Source organism: Notolabrus celidotus, chromosome 6 (genome assembly GCF_009762535.1).
Source record: "Notolabrus celidotus isolate fNotCel1 chromosome 6, fNotCel1.pri, whole genome shotgun sequence".
Lineage (NCBI taxonomy): Eukaryota > Metazoa > Chordata > Actinopteri > Labriformes > Labridae > Notolabrus > Notolabrus celidotus.
Window position 1 is genome coordinate 21,913,923 of NC_048277.1, and position 26,201 is coordinate 21,940,123.

The window sequence follows — 26,201 nt, forward strand, 5'->3', positions numbered from 1 at the left end:
GCTGAAGTGTCCTTGGGCAAGACACTTAACCCCAAATAGCCACAGGGGGCAGTGTGTAAATGGGATTAGTTAATACACTATTATCTTTACATAGCAGCCTCTGCCCTCAGTATGTGAAAGTGGTGTGAATGGGTGAATTTGACTTGTAATGTAAAAGCACTTTGAGTGGCCAGAAGACAAAAGAAAGGGTTATATAAATACAGTCCATTTACAGTCCATACATTGCATTCATTTGAACTGTATTGTGGCCAAAGATAGTGTGATGCTTGCCTTTACATAGCAGGGATACATGGTGAGTGTTGAGTTTGCTGTGGTCTGCAAGCTAATCTAGAGTTCTTTAGTTTGATGAATGAATAGCATACCATTGAAAAAACATACTATGTTATTGGACAGCTAATGTAACAACCTTGAACACAAGCTACAAAGCTCTGAAAAAGTAGCATGAGCTAACCCCTTGCTCTTATACAATCCCCCTATTATAGTCACTCCTGGCTGTAGAAACCTAGCAGCTTTAAAACAGACGTCAACAAACCAGTTGGTGACGTCATGATTGGAACTCCACCTAAATACATTGTATAATTTCAGTTAATACCAAACTGGCATTAATTCAATCAGCATCCATCATATTTAATCTATCAAGGTTTGTTTGGTTTATTGTGTTATACCAGTGTCATCCCTTTGGACTCAGAGAGATAGGAGGCTTAGTGGTGGAGAGGTTGAAGTCACGCAACCATGGTAGAGTCCATTTCTATCCTATCATTGGCTTTTGCTTTGGTTATTCCATTAATCCTTTAAAAAAAAGGTTGTGTTTATATGCATATATTTTGTTGTCGAACAAAACTAGTTAGTATCAAACTTAAGAGTACATTTCCTGCGATAATTTAAAATACAATGCTAATTTCCAAGTTGGCCTGCAAAATGCAAAAAAGCAACATTGTTACCACTAACCTGTTGCCAAACACTTGCCTATTCACACAGTATGAGGTACAGAGCTGTATTAGTGTTGATATGTTTGAGCTGTTGCTGTCCATAGGGATGCACCGATACCACTTTTTAGGTCCCGATACAGATATCGATACCTGGGCTTTGGTATCTGCCAATACCGCTACTGGCCAATCCGATCCTGGTATTGATTAACCATCTCTATTCCTTCATGTGAGGATAGAATCAGGTTTTGGCAACTTCAGGCTTTTCTGACTTTGTAAACCAAAATAAAATGAAAATTTTTAAACTGACAGTATCATTATTCAAGAGATTATAAATGTGTACCAGCAGTTAATCTTCATAACCAACAGATATTACAATTCAACAGTAAACCTCAGCAGTGGATAAGAGGAATTAAATATGCTGTATAAAAAAACTGCTTCAAATGAGAAAATAAAAAAACATGTCAACGTAGTGTTTCCATAGAGTGTTTCCCACAGAAGTACAGTTACCTATGGCTGGGATTAAAATCATTGAATACATTATTACTCTGCCCAGCTTTGCCCTTACTGTTTCCCTTCTCCTCGTCTGATATTGTGACAATATTAATCAGCAGCACATTTTATAAAGACGCTGATGACGTAGGAGACGCACATGGCTGTTGTAAACAGAGAGAAGCATAGAACTGAGATGAATCTAGCTTTTGAGTCCGATCTAGCCAGTACCAGGATCGGATCGGTGCATCCCTAGCTGTCCATCTGGTTAATTTGGCCCATCTTCCAAATGTTTTATAGGACTGTTGAGGTCTCCACCAACAGCACATGTAATGTATAGAAGACCACATTTAGGTCTGCAGTGGCTAAATGGTACGTATGTTCCTCAGCTAGTCAATACATGTATCTATTCCTGTCACTATGAGTGACCCCTGGAGCATTGTTTCTCTAAAAACATTTATGAGTGCAGCTTTAAAGAGATTGAGCCAATTTGTTCAAAATGGTCATAACAATGAAAGTATTATGATGTCTATCAGTAAACTCATGCCACGAACACCTGAGTCAACTTTATCTTTCCATCCCAAAAAAAAGCAATATAACCCGAGATATTGACTTCCACTGAGGGTAACCAGAGAGTCCCACTGCCCTACACAAGGTCAGTGCACTGCTGATGAGATAGATATACAAGGCTAAAGAAACACAATCACTCAAACAGTTCAGCCTCCAGCTGCTAAATGCACTTCCGCCATACTAAACCCAAATCCTTCGGACAACAGTGTGTGGGAACAGTCCACAGTTCTTCTTTTGAGATGCAAGGTGCTGACACTACAGAGCCCTGAGCAGAGGAGGAGAGAGAGAAACAGAGAGAGGGACAGAGACAGAGGGAGAGAGAGAGAGAGAGAGAGAGAGAGAGAGAGAGAGAGAGAGAGAGAGAGAGAGATCTCACTTGGTCAGCAACCCTCGCCGCCTGCAGAGGATCAGAGCAGAGGATAGCAATAATTTCAGTGCTGTTCAGACAGGAGAGTCCCAACCCCTCTAAAAAACACCCTGACAGCTGCTCTACACAGCAGCCGACGGCCCGCAATTAACCTTGATGTGATACTACAGCTTTGTCAATTCTTTCTAAACAAGATCAACAGTGCCGTTCAACAGCAATATTGTTAGGTTCGCTTTGTCTATCCGTCATTTCATTTTGTCTCTGCCCCTCTGCAGCTAACCTTTGCCTCATCGGTCTGGAAAGTGTGTAAACCTCTAAACCTCTGGACATCTCCTGCTACAGCCAATTTACAGGATGGTAGATTCAAGCGCTGCTCTGCCATGTTTGTCAGCAAGAACGGAGTCATATATGTAAAGAACACAGTTCATCGTCTCATCAAGTAAATAACGTCCTTCCACTCAGCTGTATTTTGCAGAGAAGATTCATTGATGCAGGTCGATGGCGAGTGACTGCATCATTGGGATCTTTGCCCTCATCGTCATTGACCTCTGGCTTCTGTTGTGGTCCTAAGAGACCCCAGAAAACACTCCCAGCATGCTGACGAAGGGGGCAAAGACTTCAGAGAATACCACGTGATAGGGATAGACCGATTATCGGCCGGGCCGATTATAGGCGCTGATATTCGGCATTTGGACACATATTGGCATCTGCCTTTTTTTAAAAATTTGAAGGCCAATAAGAGATCAATTTAAAACTGGGTTATTTTGGCTCAAAATTCACTAAATTACGTGGCAGAAATGACACCGTCTGCAGAAGCCATAGCCTAGCTTGTGTTCCATTTCTCCCTACAGTTTCTTAGTACAGGGGACGAGCTGAGCAGCATCAGTTGTGGCCCCTACAATTACTAGTGATTTAAAACTCATACAACCCCACTTCAAAAAACTGACATGCTTCAAATCTGAAAAGTTGTTTAATACACATATGCTTAAAGGCATTTAAATGAAGAGTGAAGTGTTAGAGTTTGTATTATTTAAAATTGGGACGCCAATACTTCCCCTTTTACTGCAAATGAATATTGGCTCCAAATATCAGTTATCGGCAACATTGACTACCAATAATCAGTATCGGTATCGGCCCTTAAAAAAAATATAGGTCTATCTCTACCATGTGATACAAGCCACAAAAACTCTCACAAAAGCAAAAGAAGAACTAGAATAAAGTAAAAAAAAAAGCTCTCAACTTAGGTGTGGCTATGGAGATAAAAGTGGGACATATTTGTGTGAGAATAAAGAGATTCGGAAGTCACATGAATGCACACTTCCTTTTCAGTCTTCTTTGAGTACAACTTGAACTGCATTCCTTTACAAAGAGACATTTTCATTTAGTTAGTTGTTCAAAGAATTAGTACCTACAAAAGTGTCAAAAGAAGCTGGGCATGTTACAACTACGTGACTATTCGCTGGGCACACGCAGCCATTAGACATGAACAAAGACAACCAGGTGAGAAACTGTGTTCCATGGATTTGGTGACCATTAAACCTCGTAGCAGCAAGCAAGAACACAAGGGGAAATATTGACTTTTACACAATAATACACCCAGCCTTTCTGAAGTCTGTGCCAAATGAACTCGACTCAACTAAATGTATTCACACAAACCTGTTATACAAAGAAAGACATGTCAGAGACCAGAGAGCATGAATTCAGTCACTCTTCTCTAAGCTATACATCACATGCTCTTAGGCACATGCATCACATGATCTGTAGCACTGATAATCAGTTTGCTCCAGGCAGTGTGGGTCATGGTCCTGATCATTCCAGTGCTCCTCTGTCACAGCAAAACAGACACATTTAACTTCCAACTACACAGACTGCATTTAGAAGCTTTAAAAAGCACACATATTTGCAATTTGCGAAAGAGAAAACAATTTCAGCACAAAATTACCTCCTGCTAAATTAAACTTCAGCAAATTAGCCACACCTCAGAAGGCACAGACATAAAGATGAGGTAAAAGAATGGAAACTGAATGAAGCACAATTGACAAAATGTGCCTGAATTTACAAACACTCATGCTTAGAAGCAGCCAGGCAGCCAAAGGTAAGCAGACGGATATTTACTTAAGCTGACAGCTGGTGCTCAGGGAACCCTCAGATCAAACATCTTTCCTTTTTATGCCACAAAGCCAGTTTTGGGACCCAGTGAAGTCAGACCTGTGGTGAAGTCAGACCTGCCGCCTGCCTCTTCAAACTGGTATCTCATTTGATCCGTTGATGAGCCTCTGCCTCTGACCTAAAGCGCTCCAAGCCGGCATCCAGTGACCTACTTCCTGAGTCTGCTTAAGCATCACTAACACAGCGGCGTCGGTTTAGACCACATGTACAGTAAATACGCAAATACTGTATCACCCACTCCCGGGCAGATTTTGAAGATAGAGTAGCACCACAGCTACTGCTTGTTTTTGTTTAATATTATGCTTTATTATGATGAGTAATGCAATGTCCTACTTACTAATGATGATGATTTCAGCTCAGCTTTTGGATCACAGGATTTAACAAGAGGTAAATTCTTTCTACTTTCATTCACAAAAACAACATATTGTTTAAAATACTACTGCCAGATGTTCAAGTACAACAGGGGTTCCCAAAGTGTGGGTCGGGACCCCCTGGGGGGGTCGCAAGACACAAATGGGGGGTCATGAGATGTCTTCCAAAATGTTTTTTTTTTTAAAAGATCTGATTTATTTTAGTTTATTTACCTTGTTTTCTTATGTTTATCTTCCTTTTTGTTTGTACTGTTGTTTCTTTATTATTATTATTTTATTTTTTTGTATTTATTTTTTCTTTTCTTTGTTGGTTTTGTATTGCTTATATATAATTTGTTAACTTGTGGCGAACAAAGAAATACAGGAAAAAATGCATTTAAAAAATTGGAAAGACAAAGGCTATCTAAAATTATTACATTTTACCCATTATAGTAAAAAATGTCAACAAAAATAGTAGCTACACTTGAAATAAAACCTTGAAATAGAAAATGTAATGAGTCTTCTGCCTTTCTTTGTTGCCAGATGACTCCTAAGTTTAGGGTTAGTGAGCAGATCATTATCAAAAGCATCAGTAGCAGTAGGTTAATTCATAACGGCACAGGAAACACAGCCATATGCTCATATAGGCAGGGTCATTTCCTGCAGACCAGCTAAATGAAGCCACATTCAATCACTTTGAGGGACAGTGGGGGTCACGAGTCTTTGGCACCTGTATTTTGGGGATCGTGGGCTCAAAAGCTTGGGAACCCCTGAAGTACAACTATACATTTAGCTGCTACATTTCAGGTAAACAACTGAGCGACCTGTGGACAAACTGATACAGCACATTTAGAGGAAATAGTCGACCATTAATAATCCAGCATGCAGTCAGTTTAATCTCATGTGACAACAATCTTTAATTAAAAGTGAGATCAACCTTACTTAAAATCTGAGAGCACACAGGGAATGTGGTCAAGCGTTTGCTAATAATAAAAAGACGGCCCATAGGTATTATACCTCTGACATATCGACTTCCTGCCACATTCATCATCTGTTGGGAGAAACACAGGAGATTATGTATTCAGATTGACGCTCCAGTGGAGGAGGGTGAATGGCAGCCAGTTTATACATCTACCTCTTTTTCCATAGAAACAGATTTGGATTCGAGCCAGGCCCCCCTCAAAAAAAAAAAAAGGCTGTGATTACATAGACAGCGGATAAGAAGAAAATGCATAAGAGAGAACTAATTCTCTTGTAAACACAGAACACAAAGGCTGGGTCACAGCCCACAGCATGGGGTGTGTTTTAGTTTCCACCACCTACACACTCATGCATTAAATATGGTTCAACAATCACACTCTCCAATGACTCTTAAACCCCTTACTTCCCAACCTCCAGCTGAACATTTCCTGGGGAATTCCGACCAGGAATGTATTCTTGATGACAGAGCAGCAACAACAGCTGAGAGGAAAATCACTTTCTAATGAACTGCATGGAAATACTGAGGCTTTGTCTTCAGAAACTGCTTATCCTCAACACTTAGTGGACAGAAATACTCAACTTGAAATCCATGACCTTGTTACAGCTATTAATGGATCTGATTGAGGATTGTGTGTTTCTCTCTAAATTGTTGTTGAATTCGAATGAATCTTGACTAAAAGGCAATCGATGAGAAGGTGCAGCCCATTTTTTAAGACCATGTTTGGAACTTGTGATTCCAAGTAAATCCAATGCTCTGTTAAAAGGTGTGAACTAGAGTTGCTGCAGCAGAGATAGCCCTAATAGCTTCCCATAATACAGAATCATTGTGGTAATGGCCTCTTCAATAGCTGGCAATGAATGGGGGAAAGGCTCCATTTAAATAGTGCTTGGTTTTAATTACCACAGCAAAGCAAAAGTTGCAGGATTCAATGGCTTAAACGCTTGGATTGGAGGAAATGTTTAAGCTCTCTGTATGGATTTCTGCTATATTCCAGATTAAAACTGTGATAATTCTTGCATTTTCTTTCCAACAAGCAAACACCACCTTAATAACCTCAGCTCCTGTGAACAGAGGAGCGTTTTGTTTGACAGAGCAGTTAGCCTTTATCAGTTGCTGCTGGCAGACGCTCGCTACGAGCTTATGACATTGTGCTGCTGTGTTCTAATAATATCTGTGTACTATGATGTATGGAAATGTACAGAAAGAAGCCTCCACTTCTTGATTTAACAAAGCCAAGCAAATAAATCATATTGTGAACCAACAGCTGAGATTTAAGAGCTTCTACAGAATGAGATACCCAAATTCACATTTGCTCTTATTACTGCAAACAGTGTCCTTCTATCTATACAATGGGCTAAAAACATACTTGTACACACATAAGCAAATCTGCCATGGCCAGTCTAAACATAAACACGTTAATCCTGCAGACAATCCTGCTCAATTATATAACAAGGAAAAGATATTCACTATTCATAAAGCCATTCCAGCTCCATATGTAATCTGGAGATTAGTCTCTATTGGCACATTTTGCCAATCTACCATTCGACAAATCTTCTTTGTAAGGCATGCACATTTGATGACACATCTTACCCTTTTAATAGATGTTGACATACTTAACAGATGTATGAAATGCTTCTTTAAAATTCCCATATGTGTAATCTTAATCATTACACAGACTATAGGTTAAACACTGAAGATAATATACATCAGAACATGTCAGCAGTGAGGTTAAATGTGTGTTTTTAATTACATATATTTTATGTTTTGTGTCTTATGCAGTTTGCTGACACTTCTTTACTGTCAAACAGAAAGCAGACCTAAGCCCAAATGCAAACTTGGTGATGCTTGACACCCCCAACTGTTAATATCCAAGCCATTTATTTTTGAGACACTTCATTTACACTGTATAGAATCACCCTCCCCGGAAAGACAGACTAAAACAAACCACTGTGCAGCCATCAGGCGTTAAGTTTGTACTTTATATGCATCAAGGTAAGACTTAAAGATCCTTAATGGAAGTAAGACCAAACAAGATGCAACATTGCCGCTGCCAGTGAGAACACATACGGTTTCCTACAGTGTAATTGAAGGATGCTTTTATCCTTCACTCACTGGTGCCTTACAGTACCACGAGGGAGTACATTTTTAGTGTGAGTACTCCCAGTTGGACTCGAGCCCAAAGCGCCCTCCCTCACATGTGTCTTACTGTATAAAGCCATCCAGAATCACAGCTGTCTGCATCGTGCTGATACAGCTCGACTTTTTTTTAGTTACATCACTCAGGGAAAACATGTCATCAGTCTGAAACCCCTTTCACGCCACAAGTATCCTTGAATTGACCCTTAATATCCAAGATGCCTCTCATGGAAAACACTCAGCTGCTCTACTGTAGGAGGGTGGGGCGGATTTTTTTTTCAAACAGTTGCAGTTGAGAGCTTGAACAGTAGATGAGGATGTTACAAGAGGGTGAGGTGAATGTAATGTAGTCGAGTCAGTCCACCCATGCATTCGTTCCACAAACTACATTAGAACCATGGAATGGCATATAGGGGGATGCTGTGTGCCCCCTTCCCCCCTTATAGCCCCTGTGTTGGCTGTAACATTTAATGCCCCGTATACCTGTTTGAAACAATCCCAGGTTACAGCTCATAAAATATACCCTCACAAGTGTAGTACACATTCACACATCTGTATGAAAAGTCAAGGGCATGCTCCTTACTTGTGTGTGTGAGTGAGTGAGTGTGTGTGTGTGTGTGTGTGTGTGTGTGTGTGTGTGTGTGTGTGTGTGGGTGTGTGTGTGTGTGTGTGTGTGTGTGTGGGTGGGTGGGTGGGGTGGTAGTACATCCAGGTGAGCATGTGCTCTGACCTCTGTAAGCAGGCAGGTGTGAAGTCCAGAATATACAAATAAAAATATGATGGACACTCAAAAAGGTTTTTGAAGGATTGCAAGACTTTAAAGCATCAGCCTTCTAAAAGCAAACTCGACCAAACTGACCATTACACCCTATCGCCTGCCTTTTCTGCCCACTGTACATCATCAGTGGTTGCATCCCTGCACACGCACTACATGTAGCTTTGATGTCGAGCCCATCAGGATAACATTCAGGTCAAGTCCAAGTTACTGTACAGCACATTTCCTCCCAGAGCAAAGATGCTGGGGCTGGACAGTATTAGTTCTCAATTTTACACATTTTTTTTAGCCAAAAATCCAGCAAACCTCAAAATTTCATAAGCAGCAACACCGCCGAACAAGTAGGTCAATGAAATATTCTCTTATCTCTCAATGTCAAAAGCACTGAGGTGACATTTGGGGCGAAGGCATATATTTGACAGGCTCCTAAATACGCCCCGGATGAAGCAAAAAAACCGACTGATGGTTAAATCCACAAAGAAGCAAGGAAGAACGTGAAGTGGTAAAAATATCTCACATGATGTGAAAAGGTCGTCTACAGGCAGGATGTTAATATGAAATGTTTCAGCGCTTCTGCTGAGCCAACATCGAGCGGTCCGCCTCCCTGAAGTGAGCCCGTTTTTTAGGAGGAACAGCACCTTTTAAAATGAGCGCCAGGGTTTGAAAAGCACACAGCGTTTAAGAAATGAAAGTGAAATCCTACCTGATGACTGTCACTCGTTAATGCATACGACCTGGCTTTTGGATGTAGGCTAGGAGACACACACCACAAGCGGGTCAGCTCAGCCTGCCTGCCTGCCTGCCTGCCTCCTCCACGGCATCAAGCCCCTCCTCGTTTATCGTACAGTGGAGAGAGATGGGAGGGAAAAAAAAAAAGAGCGACTGCATATCTATGCGCCGAAAAAGGAAGCGGCGTCACACTCTCCCATGGTTTTTCGTAGTCATACATGTAGCCAGATCAAGGAGTAGAAAATCTCTCAAAGGGAAGCAATCCCGCGAGTTAAAATAGACCCTTCATTCGATTTATGCTTGTGTCAAATTCCTCACACGAGATCTTTGAATGAGTGATCCTGTCTTATTTTGAAAAGGCTTTGAATTTGTGCAGTAAAGTACACCTGCCGACAGCGTGTCAGCAGATCAACCATCACTAGAGGACTCTCCATATCCCTGTGGTTTATTCCACTTTGACATAGAATCAATAACACATGGAAGATTATGTTACAACTGGCATCCTGTCTACAGCTGAAAATATTACACTACATCATGCAGTCTGTTGTCAAAGTATTGGCATCTAGAGAAGAACATATAGCTATATCCTGCAATGATTTTTTAAAGGTTGCACGGCTGTTGTGGAGGACGTTTTATAGCATTAAAATGCAGAAACCGTGTTGATAAGGTCATTTTGGTTGGACTTGCTTGCTGTGGAGATAGTTGTTTCAAGAAAGAGCATTTTATTTCTCAGATCAGACTAAAATCTCGGTTTATCATCTCTAGGGGTGTACTGGTGATTTTCAACGTGAGCATATACTGCCCCCTTATGGATATCTACATAAAGCTTAGTCCAGATGATTGAAAATAAGACATTTAAGATGTTTAATTACCACATTATTACACAATATTAATACTTATTTGTTTAACTCACCTATCTATATATCTATTATCTTACAGTATTATGAGAAAATTGTTCATGTCAAAATATTTTTGTACCTCCCTTCATCTGAACTTACTATTTTCTCAATTGTTTGTTCAAGACAACAATAACAATTTTCTCCTCTCAATGTTGTGTCAAATTTGGCAAATCTGTTCTCATGATTTCTATGCTTAATGCAAAACACAGGAGACGACATAGATCCACAGATGAAATGTCTGCCTGAATATGTGTGATGTCTGATCAGCCACTCTTTCAGATAAATAAAGTTACTTCATTCTTTTTCATAGAATCCCTCCCTTCCATCCTTTCACTTGTCCACCTCAAGATCATTTCTTCTAAGTAGCGTGTTGGGTACATAGTGTATGAAAGGTACGCCCGAATAGCTGATGTGACTTGAACATTTTAGAAAACATTTCTGAGAAGTTCCCCCCCATTTAGAGCTCTTTCCCAGGATAATGTTGGCGATGATATCATTATGTCCTTAAGTGCCTGGTGACACATGGCAACAAAGTTACTCCACTTGAACCTTGGCCAGGACAGGGTGGAGCACTTCAACACGATCACTCCACTGCGTTACCGTTCTTTAATGGAGAGCTAAAGAAAGCTAAGGGAAGTAAAACTAAAGAGACTTTCTTTTATGAGTTCAAATCATAGTGAAAACATATTAAAAATGCAGATCTATAACTGGCTATATGTTTTATTAAGTACAACTCTGTCAGTGAGTACCATTATTTTAAGAATGACACCACTAAGTTAACAAAATGATGTTTTCCACCACAGATCGATCACAGTTTCAGCTTCATATCATGCATTTTCGTGATAATTCATAATAAAGCTGTTACATATTCCACCACAAGAGGGTAGTATTGACATGACAGTGTACAAAATAGAGGTTTAGGCCTTTAAGGCACAGAGTTCAGTGTGCATGTTAACAAACCAGTGTTGTTATTGTCCTGATAAATGCTGATATTGACTTTCTTTCGTATCATCTTCCCTGCCAACAGTTCTGTTCTTCATTAATTAATTAATACATAATTAAAACTTCAGAGGAAATAAGATTGTCCACACCCCTGTTCCTCTTACGGCCAAGAAAGAAATCTACTAGGTTGCATTTGGAGACATGGCTTTATACTGAGGCAGTTTAGTCGAGAATCTTCAGATGCAGGGAAAAATGATGTCCATATCACACTATTTTATCTTAATCTTTTAAAATGGGTAATGATATAACATCAAGTATTGGAATAAGCAGAACAGAATAGTACACTTAATATATCTTAACTAGAGGGTTCATCAAGTAAGACTTTCCACATTATACCAAAAGGGCCTTTAAGATTTAAGTTGTGACACCGTTTTTAGGTAGAGGTCTGATTAATGTGTAGTGCTTAAAAAAATAGAGTTATCTCTCCATAACAGCAGTTCAAATGTTGTAAAAGTGTTCAGAATTCTTATTGTGCTACAGTGCCTTGTTTAGGTGGACAAAACCAGGTCATAAACACACCATCGGATTAAAATGACTGCAAAATAAAAAGGCCCATAAAGGCTTGTTTATCTAAAAACAAGTAGTAATTTATCATTTTAAACTGGCTACTATTAAGGCTTGGACCTCTGTTGTGGTTTGGATATTTCCATGGGAACTAGCGGCCAAGGAGAGAGGGAGGATCCTGTTTGAGTAGCACAGGGGGCGGGTGTTAGATTCACTGGTTTTCTGCTTGATTTAAACTGTCTACGTCTCTCAAACAGCCACAGATGTGCTGGTCTTGTCAACAGGGAACCTCCATCTGCTGCCAAGAGAGCTGCGCACTTTGCTCCCAACAGCCTGAACTTTTTCTCTCCTGGTCAGGACAAAACATTGTGGATTATCCAGATCTTCAGAATATAAGGTAAGGAGATGAAAAGTTTATGCTGTAGATATAATGACTTTGTGGGTTTAATTTAACCGCTTTTAAAAAAGAAAGACATTTAAATCACATCCATTTGATTCTACAGAGCTTCCTTATTCCTACCCGAGGACCCATGTGGGTGATGGAGAAGATCCGTGTGTCTGTGGAGAGATCTAACCTGCCTATTCCATCAGCTGAACTCAGCTTTAAGATCAGTCACATCATGTTTGGAGACAAAGCTGACAAAACCAAAAGGATTTCTCTCTGTCCTAACGTCATCACCCCTGATAACATCCCAGAGTTCTGCATCCCCCCGACCATCCCGTCCCTGCAGGAGATGAAGACTACAGAGCAGAGTCGAGCTGCGCGTGTCATCAAGGGGTTTCCCTGCGAGAGGGTGAGCCCTGAAATAGAGGTGACACATTATGAGCCCATCAACCCACACATCATTCAAGTGGAGAGTGTGGATGAAAGCCCCTACGATGGCTGCAGTGACGAGGAGACCACCAACGCAGACCCTCAGAGCCAAGCTGCCTTGTCTCTTCCACACCTGCCCAAAGCTCAGACCTGCTACGGCTTCTGCACCTTACTGGAGAGCCCCCACACCAGGAGGAAGGAGTCACTCTTCCACTCTGACCCGGGCTCCTCTCCCCTGCTGCTGCCCAGGAGTCGATCCAGCATGTGCACTAAAGTCTCACCCTCCACCTCACCCTCTTCCTCTCCTTCATCCTTCAGCCTTAACTCCCTGACCTCTAGGCTTTCCCCGAGAGGATACACTCTGAACTGGCAGGCCACTCTGGACAGCGACACCACTTCCTCCACTGAATCCTCGCCTTTCAGCTCACCGCTGCTGACCAGGTGCCCCGGCAAGTCTTCCCTCTTCAAAGCACTGAGCCATGAACTGCTGTTGTCAAGGAACATGAGGAAAGCAATGGTGTCCAGGAACAATTCCCTGTCCACAGATGAAGGCAGCTCCACAGACAATAGCCCCAATGTCATGAGAAGGGCGTCTGAGGGCTTAGTCGAAGGCCTGCCTAACAGCTACAGCCTGGCGCCGCCCACCATCTTCCCTGTAGACTTGACTCTGCACAGAGAAAGGGTAATGAAGGAGAGAATGGTGCCCATAGGGAAAGACGGCAGCCTGAGACTGTCAGCAGAGTACTGCCCGGAGAACCACAGACTGCGGGTTCGACTGATCAGCGCCGAGGGCCTCTATCCTCTCTCCGTAGATCCTAAGATCATCAACTGCAGCATTAGCCTCTCTCTGGTTCCTGGTAAGATCCAGAAACAACGCAGCACCGTCATCAGAAAGAGTCGCAACCCAATCTTCAACGAAGATTTCTTCTTTGATGGCATCTCTGAGGAAGACCTCGTCCAGCGCTCCCTTCGCTTTAAAGTGGTGAACAAAATGTCCACACTGAAGAGAGACTATCTCCTGGGTGACTGTGATTTGCCTCTTTCTAGCATTGTGACATTATAAAGTACTTTTTCACAGATTATTTATGTATTGAATTATTTATTTTCATTTTTGTATTGTACATCTAGATTTTATAATGATTAAATTATGGAACTCCGTAAAGTTGTCTGTCTTTAATACATCACAAATATGCTAATAAGTTTCATTTTTGTATCATAAATTGTGTCTGCACAGTTTGAGGACTTAATCAGCATCATTTAGTGCTCAGGAGGAAGATACATTCAGAAAAAACGCACATCAAAAGTGAATCTCCACCTTCTAACTACTTAAAAACCTATAGAATTTTGTTAAAAATACTCTTATTTATAGACTTTTATTCCTTGGTGTGTTAATGTAGCTGCAGCATCAGCAGGCCTGACACGACAGCCGTCTCATGTTTCTCCTAAGCCTGTTGTTTTCTTCCTGACCTTTCCGATGATTAAAAATATCACTGGAAACAGGTAACCTTAGAGGGGAATTTTCACCGCTGAGTATGCATAATTTTTTTTACAAAAGAGCCTTATCCGCTTTTCTCTGCACTTTGATACAGAAAACATTTGTTGTATTACGAGAATACTGAACAACAACTCAAGCTCTAACAGAATGGCAGTCATCCAAGATGACAGAAATGTACTTTTTTAAAATAAAACTAGAGAGTGCTTTGTAATATGTCTCTATAAAACCTTCTATATCCATAACAGAGTATTCATCTTTGTTACTTCTGCACTTAGACTTTCATTTTTTAAAGAGCGCTTTGCCTAACTTAACAAAACACTTGGGCACAACTCAGTGCTCCCCTCAACTCAATCAGATGTAGAATTTGACATTAAATTAAGTCAAGTCAAGCTTTATTTATAAAGCACGTTTAAAAACAACTACAGTTGACCAAAGTGCTGTACAGTTATTAAAATACAATATAATCATACACAAATATAATAATAAATAAAAACAATAAAAGAATAGTAAGAGCTCAATTTAGGAAATAAAAAGGTAAAAAAGTAAAAAGCCAAGGATTCTTGCAGCTGGGACTGAATGCCAAGGAGAAAATATGGGTTTTCAGTAGTGTTTTAAAGTGCTCAACAGATTGTGCAGCTCTAACCTGGAAAGGTAGGCTGTTCGACAGCTTTGGGGCCGCCACTGAGAAGGCTCTGTCCCCACGAGTAGAGAGTCTGGACCGAGGTACTACCAGGAGCAGCTGGTCTGATGACCTAAGTGCTCTGGAAGTACTGTGAGGCTGTACAAGATCTGATAAATAAGACGGTGCCAGACCATTTAAACACTTAAAAACAATTAACAAAACCTTGAACTGGATCCTAAAGTTAACAGGCAACCAGTGCAAAGATGCAAGGACAGGACTGATTAAATTAACTGAAAGACTTAAAAATTAAGAATCCAACTGCATGATTCCAGCATAATACTACACTGTTTATCTCCCAAGCAGTAGGAGAATGATCTCAAACACACTTTTCAAACAACTGTAGAGCAAAGCATGCTCTTTTTATGTTCAAGGCAGGAAAACAGCATCTCTCAATGCAATATACATACATGTTTACCCAGCTGAACAGAGGAGCAGCTCTAAATGTGGACTCCAGTCAAGTATATCCTGCTGCTTTCAGCAATAAAGATCAGGCTTAAAAGCACTGCCTGCCACTATAGCTCCTAGTTAAAGATTAATAGGTTTCACAGGGCTCAGAGAAGCTCTGACGGGGGACTGACAACCGCTGGTTGTACAGTATGTGACAAAACAACATATGGTAATGTGAGAGATGAGAAGCATTAAGAAACACATATAAATAGCTATTGCAGCCAAAGCTATAATAATACCCTCCTGTGAGAATGGTTTTAGAGCTCAATGTCTATAATGGCGCATGTTTTATAAAGCTAATATTTTACTAGATGTTACAATTTGGATTGTGTCAGTGAGAAAAGCCTTTGGACAAATATAGCTCATGATCCACTTTGCGTCTGAACTACAGATTCAGCGTAACCATAAAGAGCTGCAATCCCTTCTCAATTGCTTCAATGGCAATAAGGGTTTAGTGTTTCTAGAATATGTTTCCAAAAACACACACTTTTGTGTTAGCAGGGAATCTTGTGTCTGTAGGAGAAACATCTGAACAAGTGAAATTTATCAATAACATCTCTCTGTGCAGAATGTGTTTTCAGATCCACTGAAGAGGCTGATACCATCGGACACTTTTGTATCGAGTTGTTGACTCAGCTGTGAAATACCCTGTAATAAATGAGAATTACCTATGGTTCCCAGAGCTGGTCAACCACTGATAGGATTCAGGGGGAATTTCCACAGGTCTATCTTCATTCAATGGTTTTATATAGCCCTTGGTTACAGCATCATTAGGGCCTCCCTACAAGCTGGTGTTGCTCATACAAAGATGTTATCTATAAATAAATACAGGATATAAAAGATAAAATAAAAGCTTATTAAACACTTCATATCAAATTTCAGATCAAACAACACAGGTACTTGAACCTCCGGGAAGACAGCCATTTCCTGGAAAGTCTTTAGTTCAGTGTTGACCTCATGCTGCACCAAGGGTAAGTCCAACCAGCAAAGGCATTAAGTATCATTTTAAAGCAACACCTTTATGCCTTACAGCAGGGGTTCTCAAACATTTCAGCCTGCGACCCCCAAAATATAGGTGCCAAAGACTTGTGACCCCTACTGTCCCTTGAAGTTATTAAATGTTGCTTTATACTTCATTAACTTCAACTTCAAAATTAGTTTACTTACATAATTAACTGTTAGCTAACCCTAACCCTAACTTTAGGAGTCATCTGGCAACAAAGAAAGGCAGAAAACTAATGAAATGTACTTATTTGCAGGGTTTTATTTCAAATGTAACTACAATTGTTGTCAATATTTTTACAATATTGGGTAAAATAAGCAAATTTAGATTATTTAAAAAAAATTAAAAAATTTGGAAGACATCTTGCGACCCTCCATTTGTGTCCCGCGACCCCTCAGGGAGTCCTGACCCACAGTTTAGGAACCCCTGCCTTACAGAACCAAACTCCACGACTAACTCATGATTTGTGATCTCTCTCTGGCCTGTTCCAAGAAGAAATACATCATCATAAGGAACGTAAATTGACAAGCTATGCTCAGTTTGGTGTAAAATATCTGAAACACCTTTATCATATTTGCCATTTATAAAGGGTATAGTCTACATAAAGATGGGACACTGCTTCACTCAGAAATTGAGACACTAGTTGAAGCTCTTTGTAATGAATACATAGTTTTTTACTCCATTACTGATCACTTGAAGTGATTTCATATTATCAGTAGGAAACATCTGTCTCTCTAAAAGCTGTGCATCATGAATGTAAACGCACACCAGGGGAAGTGCACTGGCTTAATTTCAAGTGCCTGAAAACAGTTGCCTAGCTACCACTGTTCACCAGGATGCCTTCGCCCAGCTAATGCGCATTTACAATTTCAAAGTAATGAGCTGGAATTGATGACAACTGCATTTAAGAATTATCAGGTATACTAGAAATGTTGAGAGTTTCTCCAACTCTGTTTGCCTTGAAGCCTCCTAAGTGTTTTTTGGTACTTGTAATGGAAATCAATGTTTTCAAACCAAACCATCTCCCTTTTCACAGCCCTATCTCACTCCTCTGATTTAGAGCTCCCTATGTAAATAAGCCCGCCCAAAACCAGCTTTCTTATCTCGCCCTATGTTTTAACAGGCTTTAATATTGTTCCCAAGCACATTATGTACACCTTAAAATGTCATTGTTTGACCAATGTTATCAGCAAAGGGTCCTTTCGCCCTACTTCTAAGGATATAAATATTTTGGAATGGGAGTGATAGGAATGATTTGCAATTTGTTACTCAGCTCCGACTGCAATCTATCAAATGTCTTTCAGAAATGGCATTCAGATGTCGTAAGCAGGATGCTGTCAGTACAGAGCATTCTTATTCCAAACATCAAATGTCTAATAAACAGACTCACTTAATAGTTAATAAAGCTGGCAGCATACATATATTCATCTCATATTGTGTATTTACTTCATATAAGACAGATTAATCCTTTTAAAAGCTGGATTTGATTGATATTTATAACATGAAGCAATCATAATGAAATTAGCTGATTAAAAGAGGTCCAAAGATTCCATGATGTCAGCAGTGATGCTCCAAGGGATTGTGGGGTTTTTTTTCTTCCCCAAGGCAATGACATCACTGTGTACAGCTCCACTCTACAAATTGATAAACACGGCCTTCGCTGTTCACTTTGCGCCACATTAGATTAAGCTATGAGCAGGTTGTATGCTGTATTTAAGCTGCGTCATTGGATGGTGCGATGACACATCTAGAAACCAGATCTGAGTGAACTCACACAAGGCAATGTCTGATGATGCACTAATGCATCCTAGGACTACTTCCCTCTTACCTCCTTGCATATATTGCACAAAATAACTCAGGAAGTCATAATCTTCTATCTCAGGATCTTTTAATATTATCTGTTCCGAGGGTCAAGACTGAACTTGGGAAAAAGGCCTTCATGTTTGCTGCTCCCTCGACCTGGAATGTCTTACAAAAGGATGTAAAACTGTCTGATATGATATCTTTGAATGCTTTTAAGTGGTCCTTAAACGACTACGAGGCTGAAGCATCTGTCTGCAAATGTTTTGTTTAAATGTGACATGCTGTTTTTCTGGAGGTACCTGTTGTGTAGCTGTTGTGTGCATCTGCTATTTGTATTTATGTCTATTGTAAAATTGTAACTCTGTAACTGTGCTGCTGCCTATCTTGGCCAGGACTCTCTTGGAAAAGAGATTTTTAATCTCAATGAGCATTTCCTGGTTAAATAAAGGTTAAAATAAAGGTTAAAATAATAATAATAATAATAATAATAATAATAATAATAATAATAATAATAATAATAATAATAAGCTGACTGCAGTGTGCAGTGTTTCATTGAGTTATATGCAGGGAAAAGTCACATGTGAATACTTCTGTTTCTAAGAGTACATGTATGTCGATCAATGAGGTGTGCTTTATCTTAAACTGTAAATGAGAGTGATTTTATGTTTCCAGATATATCATTTCTAGTGTCTCTATCCACTTCCTCTGCCTTTGTGTCGTCAGTTCCAACATCTATTTGACAACGGTACAAAATGAACTTGACACATCTGCCTCACATACTCTTATCTGCATAGACATTCAGAGTTCACGATAAGGTGGAGAACAAACCATGCTGCATCTGCACGTAGCAGACTCATCACTTAGCCTGCACACCTGCCCCGTGTTACACCACCCACTCAATCACCTTAAGAACTGTATGAAGCTGAGCCCAACCGTGACCTGTTTAGTACATAACAACCACACTGATGTAGGGTTGGACTCCCTCACACCAGATCAGACTTATATGAACAGAACCCAAGGTGTTTGTTCTGCCTCTGGGGTGTGCAATTACTCACAAGCATGGCTGTTTGGTTATTGGGTATCTCCACTGCACATCATTATAAAATGAAGGCTAAATATAACTCACCATGAGGCCTTGTGTAAGACGTCATTTGTTTGTGTTAATTTCTCAGTTGGCCCCAGGGTCTGATCACACTCCTGGACAGGCACATGCTGTTCGGATGGTTAAATGCATTAGGACAATCAGAACAGGGCCTGCACAACGTTATTTGAATAGCCATTAAACAGTTAGGCAAACAGTCTGCCACAGGACATGTCACCCTCATGGAGGGTGGGGGGTGATTCAAAAATAACTGGATTTGTTTGAATAACCAACTTTGGACTGTTTTGACAAACACAATCCTGCTGATTAGATGAATAACATAATAACTGTTTTTGTAACAGCTGCTTTTAATCAATGACAATCATGATTAAACTAAAGACAAAATAAACTATGCATGATTGGGTTCTGTACATGGAAAGATGATACCCTCTCTCTGTGTTTTTCCTCCTCCAATAGCGCCTTCCACTCCCATGGCAACCAGGCCCAGCTCCAGGGGAAACCATGGAGATCCTGCCTTTCATCTCGAAGATGCTTTTATTTCGACACATGGGTTGATAGAGGCTGTCCCTGTCTGTTTGGTTCAGGTGCATCTCAGCGTCATGTTGCTTCTTGAATCCAAAGACAGCCATTAATAGATCCTCCCTGTGCATATGAGATGAGGTGAGGGGCAAAATTAAAGAATGTTCCATGATGATCTGAGACATGCATGCATAAACATATAATTCTATTTTTAGGAAGGTAAAACAAATGGTTTGATACGTACAATGTCTTTCTCGAGTGTGTCTCTATTCATTTAACCAAGGAAGTAATTTAACTGTTGTCCACAGTTATATTTAATTATAGGGTTTCCATGATTTTTGAAAACAGTGTCACATTATTTCAAATGGATGAAACCTCGTCTGAGCTCTTTGATATGGTTATTGTCCTCAGCCTGTATCCTTTGTCTGCTCATGTGGTCTGGTGCTTGACCAGGTTCCCTGAGAGGGAGAGGTAATGAGACACATCTAGGCCTTACTATGTCATTTTAGCTGTCCTACTTACAATGATCCACTTACACAACCAGCATCCAAACCACAGAGGAGTTTCACAGTCCTGATTTCCTCGACTTTGTTTGTCCTTGACTTAAACATATTCTAAAAGTTGTGGACTGTTGAGCTGATTGTTTACTCAGGGGGTGTCGATTAAAGCTGAGACAATCAGTCAGTACATCTGTATACTGTTCCACAAACAGTATACAGATGTAATTTAAGGGCAAAGAGAGACGTGTATTTTGATGGATAAAATTTCCAGTAAATCTTGATAATGAGTCCAAGTGCTATATCACTTTGGGGCGCTGGTGGCCTAGTGGTCTAAGCGCCCCACATACAGAGGCTTCAGTCCTCGTTGCAGGGGTCGCAGGTCCGATTCCCGGCCGGTCGACCATTTCCTGCATGTCTTCCCCCACTCTCTACTCCCCACATTTCCTATCTCTCTTCAGCTGTCCTATAAAATAAAGGCAAAAAGACCAAAAAATATATCAGTGAAACGGGTTTAGGATGAGCTAAAGACACTGGGCGTATTGCGCTCCACGGCTGTGACTGAAGGAGAGGGTTTCAGTATTTGTAAGGCTGTTTTTTTAAAGTTATGTTTGTTTATTTATGTCTACGTATGTTGAGCAGATGTCTGTCATTATACGGAGAGGAAACACTAAAGTGTGCATTGTATAACACTGCCCTAATTGTAGGTTTGTCTTGTTTTCACATCTTCAGTAATATGCAATCTGAAGCACACAGACCATGAAAATCAATTCCCCTTGTAACATGGACACGCTATCGTCATATGATTCATAACAGGGCTGTAAATATAAAAACACATCAGGGACTGTAGATAACAAATGGGCCACAGCCTGTAGACATGTTATTTAACAGAGGGTAAACATAGAAGCTAGGTGATGGGTCTTTGTTTGGTTTACCTGGAAACCAACTGATACAGACTCCAGCAGACTGCAGTGTCATGTTGCACAAGGAAAGACTTTGCCCTGGGAAAGATGGCTGAGTTGAAGCATTCACTCTTGAAGCTCTGAGACTGCACTTAACATAAGTTTAATTCTCCATGGCAGTCAGAGGTAGAGACCGCAGCTGAAATAAATCGGATGTGGAAGAATAGTTTGCTTTTGAAACAGCAATACTGCGTTAATAAATGTCTTAACTTAGGTTGTAAGCAATGTGTTGCCTCAGTTTGTTGATGTTAAAACTGCACAGACTGAGGTGTCTTGGGGAAGGTTATATAAATGAAAGCTGAGAGCTTGTGAGCGCTGCTTTTTCACCACAATCCAAATTCTGTTTCAATTAGGGATCTTTGTGTATACTTGTCATAAAGTGTCAAAATTATGTCTTACCCCGAAGGACTAATAAAGTTAACAACCTTCAAAACTGAATTCTCTATTCTGCAAAACACATCTAAAATAATGGGTCCTTTTTTAAAGTAGATGTGTTATTTTGAAAGAGAAGTTTTTGCCTCTGTCTAGTTTGAGTACTATTAAATTGCAGTGCTTTAATTATCATTTGACATGTATTTTCACAATAGATAAAACTATCTTAGATCATTGTCAAATGTGAAACTATAAAATCAAGTACAGTCTATGAATAGATTTCAGCTTTTCATATCTGGAGATGAATTACTTTAACAAATAATATCTTGGACTGATAAATGCTGTCAAAACTGCATAACTCCTATCATTTTCACCCAATTAATGTCATCTTTATTGACTGTGAAGCACACACCTATACTGTGCAGTTTTTAGTTGTGGGAAGTGCAAACTATTGAAATGAAAGATCTCTTAGAAAGATATTTGCTTCCTCTAATTACACACACACAAAATATCATTTTTCTATATTACCAGAAGAGATAAAGCACAAGAACCACTGCAGTTTACTGTGAACTGAAAGTAAAGGAATAATGAGTAACTAAAAATAATAAAATAGACAATGCTGATTCTAATAAATCTGTTCACTGATCACTTTTACACATTTTTCAAAAAAATCCTCTTTTTTTTCTTTCTTTCTCAGTATGTGAAGATTTAAATATGTAAGCTTGGGTACTTGTTTACGTGAGAGTTTATTTACTTTAAGCTTACTTACATTCTTTTACTGATCTATGGGTTAGCCTGAATGGGTACGTGCTTGTACATGTGCAGGTATATGTTACAATGTTACAATGTTACAATGTCATTTAGCAGACGCTTTTATCCAAAGCGACGTACATACGATGAACAAGAACAACACAAGCAAAGATCTAGACAAGAGGGAACAAAATCAATACGAGTAACAAAGTGCTTCATGTCCATTTGGATGCAGGTATTGCCAAGCAGTGTAAAGGCAATGCACAAAAGTAAATAAGGATTTTATTTTATTTTTTTGTAAAATAAAGAACATCTACAATGAAGCAACCAAACAATTTAAGACCTTCCATTATCATCATCAACAATTAACTTGTCATCACCACAATAATTACCAATGTACCAAGTGCTGGGTCACTGTTTTTAATTATTTTCATGTAGGCGAGGGTATATACATGTATGTATACATCAACGATCCTATTTGCTTATCAATCCCGGCACACTACTTTTATTCACAAGGCATTGCCAAGCTTTTCATTTTCTTTTACAACATATTTATTTCTCTTCTCTCACCCCTATTATCACCTCATTTTATAAGAATGTTTAGACAACTGTCATATACCTCTTTTATGTATCTCTTTACTTTCTGGAAAATGTTTGTTACTTTGACTTGCTGCAAAACATGTTTCAATCTTGTCCTGAATAAAAACTTAAATAAAAAAAATGAATTAATAAAATAAACAGCTGTAAATGCAACATGTACATTCAGCATACTTGAGATGTTGCATGTTCTGCAGTGCAGTCCCTTTAAGCACCTACAATCCCTCATGAGCTTAGCTGGAAATGCAAGCTCTACAATGTGGACTATTGCAGCCTGTTTTGCATTTCAAGAAGGATTTTTTTTTTTATCATGCACTCATTCATGAGAAACTATTTTTGTATGCATTGTTCGTAGGGCGTCTAATCAGGTGTTACTGTAGGTTTGCACACAAGACCCAGGAGTAGTAGACTTACCTATTAGTTAAGATAGTTTTTTGAGGACGTCGGCTCTTGCTCATCGTTCTTTGTGTCATGATTCAGGACACATAGACTTCACTAGACCAACTTAATCCTTAAGATAAGTTTCTGAGGATGTACTGTTCACCAAAAGTTAGCTTTATGTGTACGAATCTGGTAATCGTGGCCACCTGGAGGAAAACGCCACGGTAATACGGTAATAACAGCGGAAGGGGGCGGAGCTTGCAGCCTTTCAGCTCCTCCTCCTCTAGGAATTTCTGATTTAAAAAAAAAAAAAAAGTTTTTCAATTAAGAGTGTCAACGTGTAAGCAGATCGCAATATCGACCTGTGTTGATGATTATAATAATTACCATTTATTGAGACTGTGATGATGAGGTTGAACTTTTTCTCCGCTTGTGCAATTTAATTGCTTGGTTTCTTTTTTTTTTTTTTAAAGTTATATTTTTTAAGCTTTTTTGCCTTTATTGTATAGGACAGCTGAAGAGAGACAGGAAATGTGGGGAGTAGAGAGAGGGGGAAGACATGCAGGAAATGGTAGACCGGCCGGGAATCGAACCTACGACCCCTGCGACGAGGACTGTAGCCTCTGTACCTGAGGCGCTTAGACCCAATTGCTTGGTTTCTTACTGCTGCATTCAAGTTGTGTTGGATACATCGGTAAATAAGTTTCAGACTTGGAAAATGGAACAACAACTAGGGCAAGATACATTTTTTTACAATTATGGAAATAATTTGGTGATTTGGCGTCATATCCGTTATCAACGCGGCGGGCAAACATTGTTTTGGTAATAGACACTTTTTTTTTTTTTTTTACAATTCACGTATTGCACATCAGCTTTACTGTCTTAACAATTAAGTTCCAAACATCTTCTTCATAGCGCCCATGTTGTTTATTGTTGTTGTCACAACATGCCGACTTTATTACAAGCACCTGAACACACCAAAGTCAGAACTAACTATCCTACTTCCTACTTTCTACCATCTGAGGAGCACATGATGAATGCAGATTATGATATATTATTATTCATTATTTTTTTTTACAGTTTCTAGGCTTAGATTTATAAACATTTTTGTTTTGTTCTTTGGTGTGAAGTGGATAATCTGTTGCTACAACCACAGACTGTTGAAGGTAGCCTAAAGAAAGCCAACATGCTGAAGGACATGTCCATGCCACAGATGGAGGGGACCTTCAAATTGAGCTGAATTTATACTGTAAGTAAGCATATTGATTTAGAATTAAGCTACTTTTGTCCTGTTTCCACAATATTAATCTCCTTTACTGTACTTTTTGGAATCGTTTTGCTGTGTGTCAGTAAATCCACAGATACTTGTGTGGTAACTTTCATTTAGGTCATTTTTTTCGGGGTGTTTCTACTTGATTCTTTTAGTATGGACTAAGGAGTATTTCACTTACATATCAGACCTAAACTAATCTTGTTTTATTCAGTGGTTTTACATCATTAATTCGTGAAAAACCTTTAGCATCTGTTTAAAATTAAAATCAAGTTAAGATAAATTGTCATTGTCATACTCCAGAAAATAAGAAAATCACTAGAGAGAGACTACAAACCACAATGCAGCACAGTTATTCACTGATACTGGCACAGTAGGTTTTAGGCACTTTATTTGGAGGCCAGGTGCATCTAATTAAGCAATCAGATGTAGCACACCTGGCAGAGCTATAAAGGACGGGAGGAAAAAAGGGACTAACAGCACAGGAAACATACAGCCTCAAGAGGTGCAACATGGTCATGGGAAACTTTTTTAATTTATAGATTTTTGGTCATACATTTCAAACTTTGGTCATTCTTACTCTGTGGTGGTTGAAATGTAGTTATCAGTTATTTACAATATTAAATTACTGTTTATATACCAATACAAACAAATTAATTGCAAGAGCAGTTGAGTGCATTTAGTGCGTCACCACTGACAGCCTGACCTGGACAATAATTTATCTTTCTCTCTGTGTGGCAGGACTTGTTAAAAACAAAACAAGTTGAGGCCTTAGCTACCAAATTCAATTTGAAACATGTGACCTAAAAGATGGATCTTGATCAAGCCAGATACCAAAATACGTATTCTGTTGAGCATATTCAATGTTTGCATTGTCAAATGTGGACACGTTTACATCAATGGATTCAGTGTTCTGTCTTGAGAAATCAGAGTATTTCTTTGTAATGAATGTGCCACCTCAATAGGATGACTAATAAGTGCTTATTTTAGTTTCATGTCCCATACATAGAAATATCTGCATGAAAGCAGCTCGTGTTATGTGCTGAGGGTATGCTTACGGGGAGTGATGAGGTCAGGGATGCAAGACAAAACTCTGTACATACATAGTCTCTTAATAAGAAATCAGTTCCATATCATTAGCTGTCTGCAGTTTTTGTTGCTCAGAGAATATGAAAGTTCCTTTTATCAACTTCCCCTTTGTTTATTGAATACCCATCTAATTTAAAAACTATCCTGAAAAATTCCAGCATTTTAACAAATGTTAATCACAGCGCAAACTTTTTCCTTACAGCTGTTTGACACTTGAGCTCTTTCACTGGCATTGTTATAAGTGAGATCTTGGGGAAGTTTTATTCTCATCATGGCATATTTCTATATTCATATTGCAACAGTGAGCTGACAGTGAAAGAATAAATTAGAGGATGTGACGCAGCTGTGCCTGGAGACTGATTCCATACAACAAAGTCTCTATACCACATTTCCTCCCACACCATCACTGCATCTATGATGTGTTCAATAATTATTTGCTTCATTTGCTGTTCTGCCTCACTGTCAAAACACAGCGAAAAAAAAAAAAAAAAAAGGTGTTTGGTTAAGCAGTGCAGAC

The 26,201-nt window shown here is 39.5% G+C and overlaps 3 protein-coding genes across 5 annotated transcripts in view; 2 read left to right on the plus strand and 1 right to left on the minus strand.

Annotated features, from left to right (window-relative positions):
• Nucleotides 1-9,595, minus strand: part of tln2b (talin 2b) — a 109,565-nt gene extending 99,970 nt beyond the window's left edge. For 2 of the 3 annotated variants that reach the window (XM_034685219.1, XM_034685217.1), the window contains exon 1: nt 9,471-9,594. The gene's annotated coding sequence lies outside the window, so the exon portion shown is untranslated. Of the gene's footprint in view, nt 1-9,470 lie in introns of all 3 variants that reach the window. The other variant, XM_034685218.1, reaches the window with a different exon arrangement.
• A 2,004-nt stretch (nt 9,596-11,599) lies between these two features.
• Nucleotides 11,600-13,785, plus strand: c2cd4a (C2 calcium dependent domain containing 4A). The gene is made up of 3 exons (XM_034685221.1): nt 11,600-11,633; nt 12,186-12,298; nt 12,405-13,785. The coding sequence occupies exon 3, from the start codon at nt 12,432-12,434 to the stop codon at nt 13,776-13,778; it is 1,347 nt and encodes a 448-aa protein (XP_034541112.1). The 5' UTR covers nt 11,600-11,633; nt 12,186-12,298; nt 12,405-12,431; the 3' UTR covers nt 13,779-13,785.
• A 10,607-nt stretch (nt 13,786-24,392) lies between these two features.
• roraa (RAR-related orphan receptor A, paralog a) overlaps nt 24,393-26,201 on the plus strand; it is a 280,549-nt gene continuing 278,740 nt past the window's right edge. The window contains 1 exon segment of the mRNA XM_034685220.1: nt 24,393-24,574. The gene's annotated coding sequence lies outside the window, so the exon portion shown is untranslated.

Bases quoted from the DNA above. Each gene is read 5' to 3' on its own strand.
- c2cd4a (XM_034685221.1), top strand. From the start codon at position 12,432: ATGTGGGTGATGGAGAAGATCCGTGTGTCTGTGGAGAGATCTAACCTG.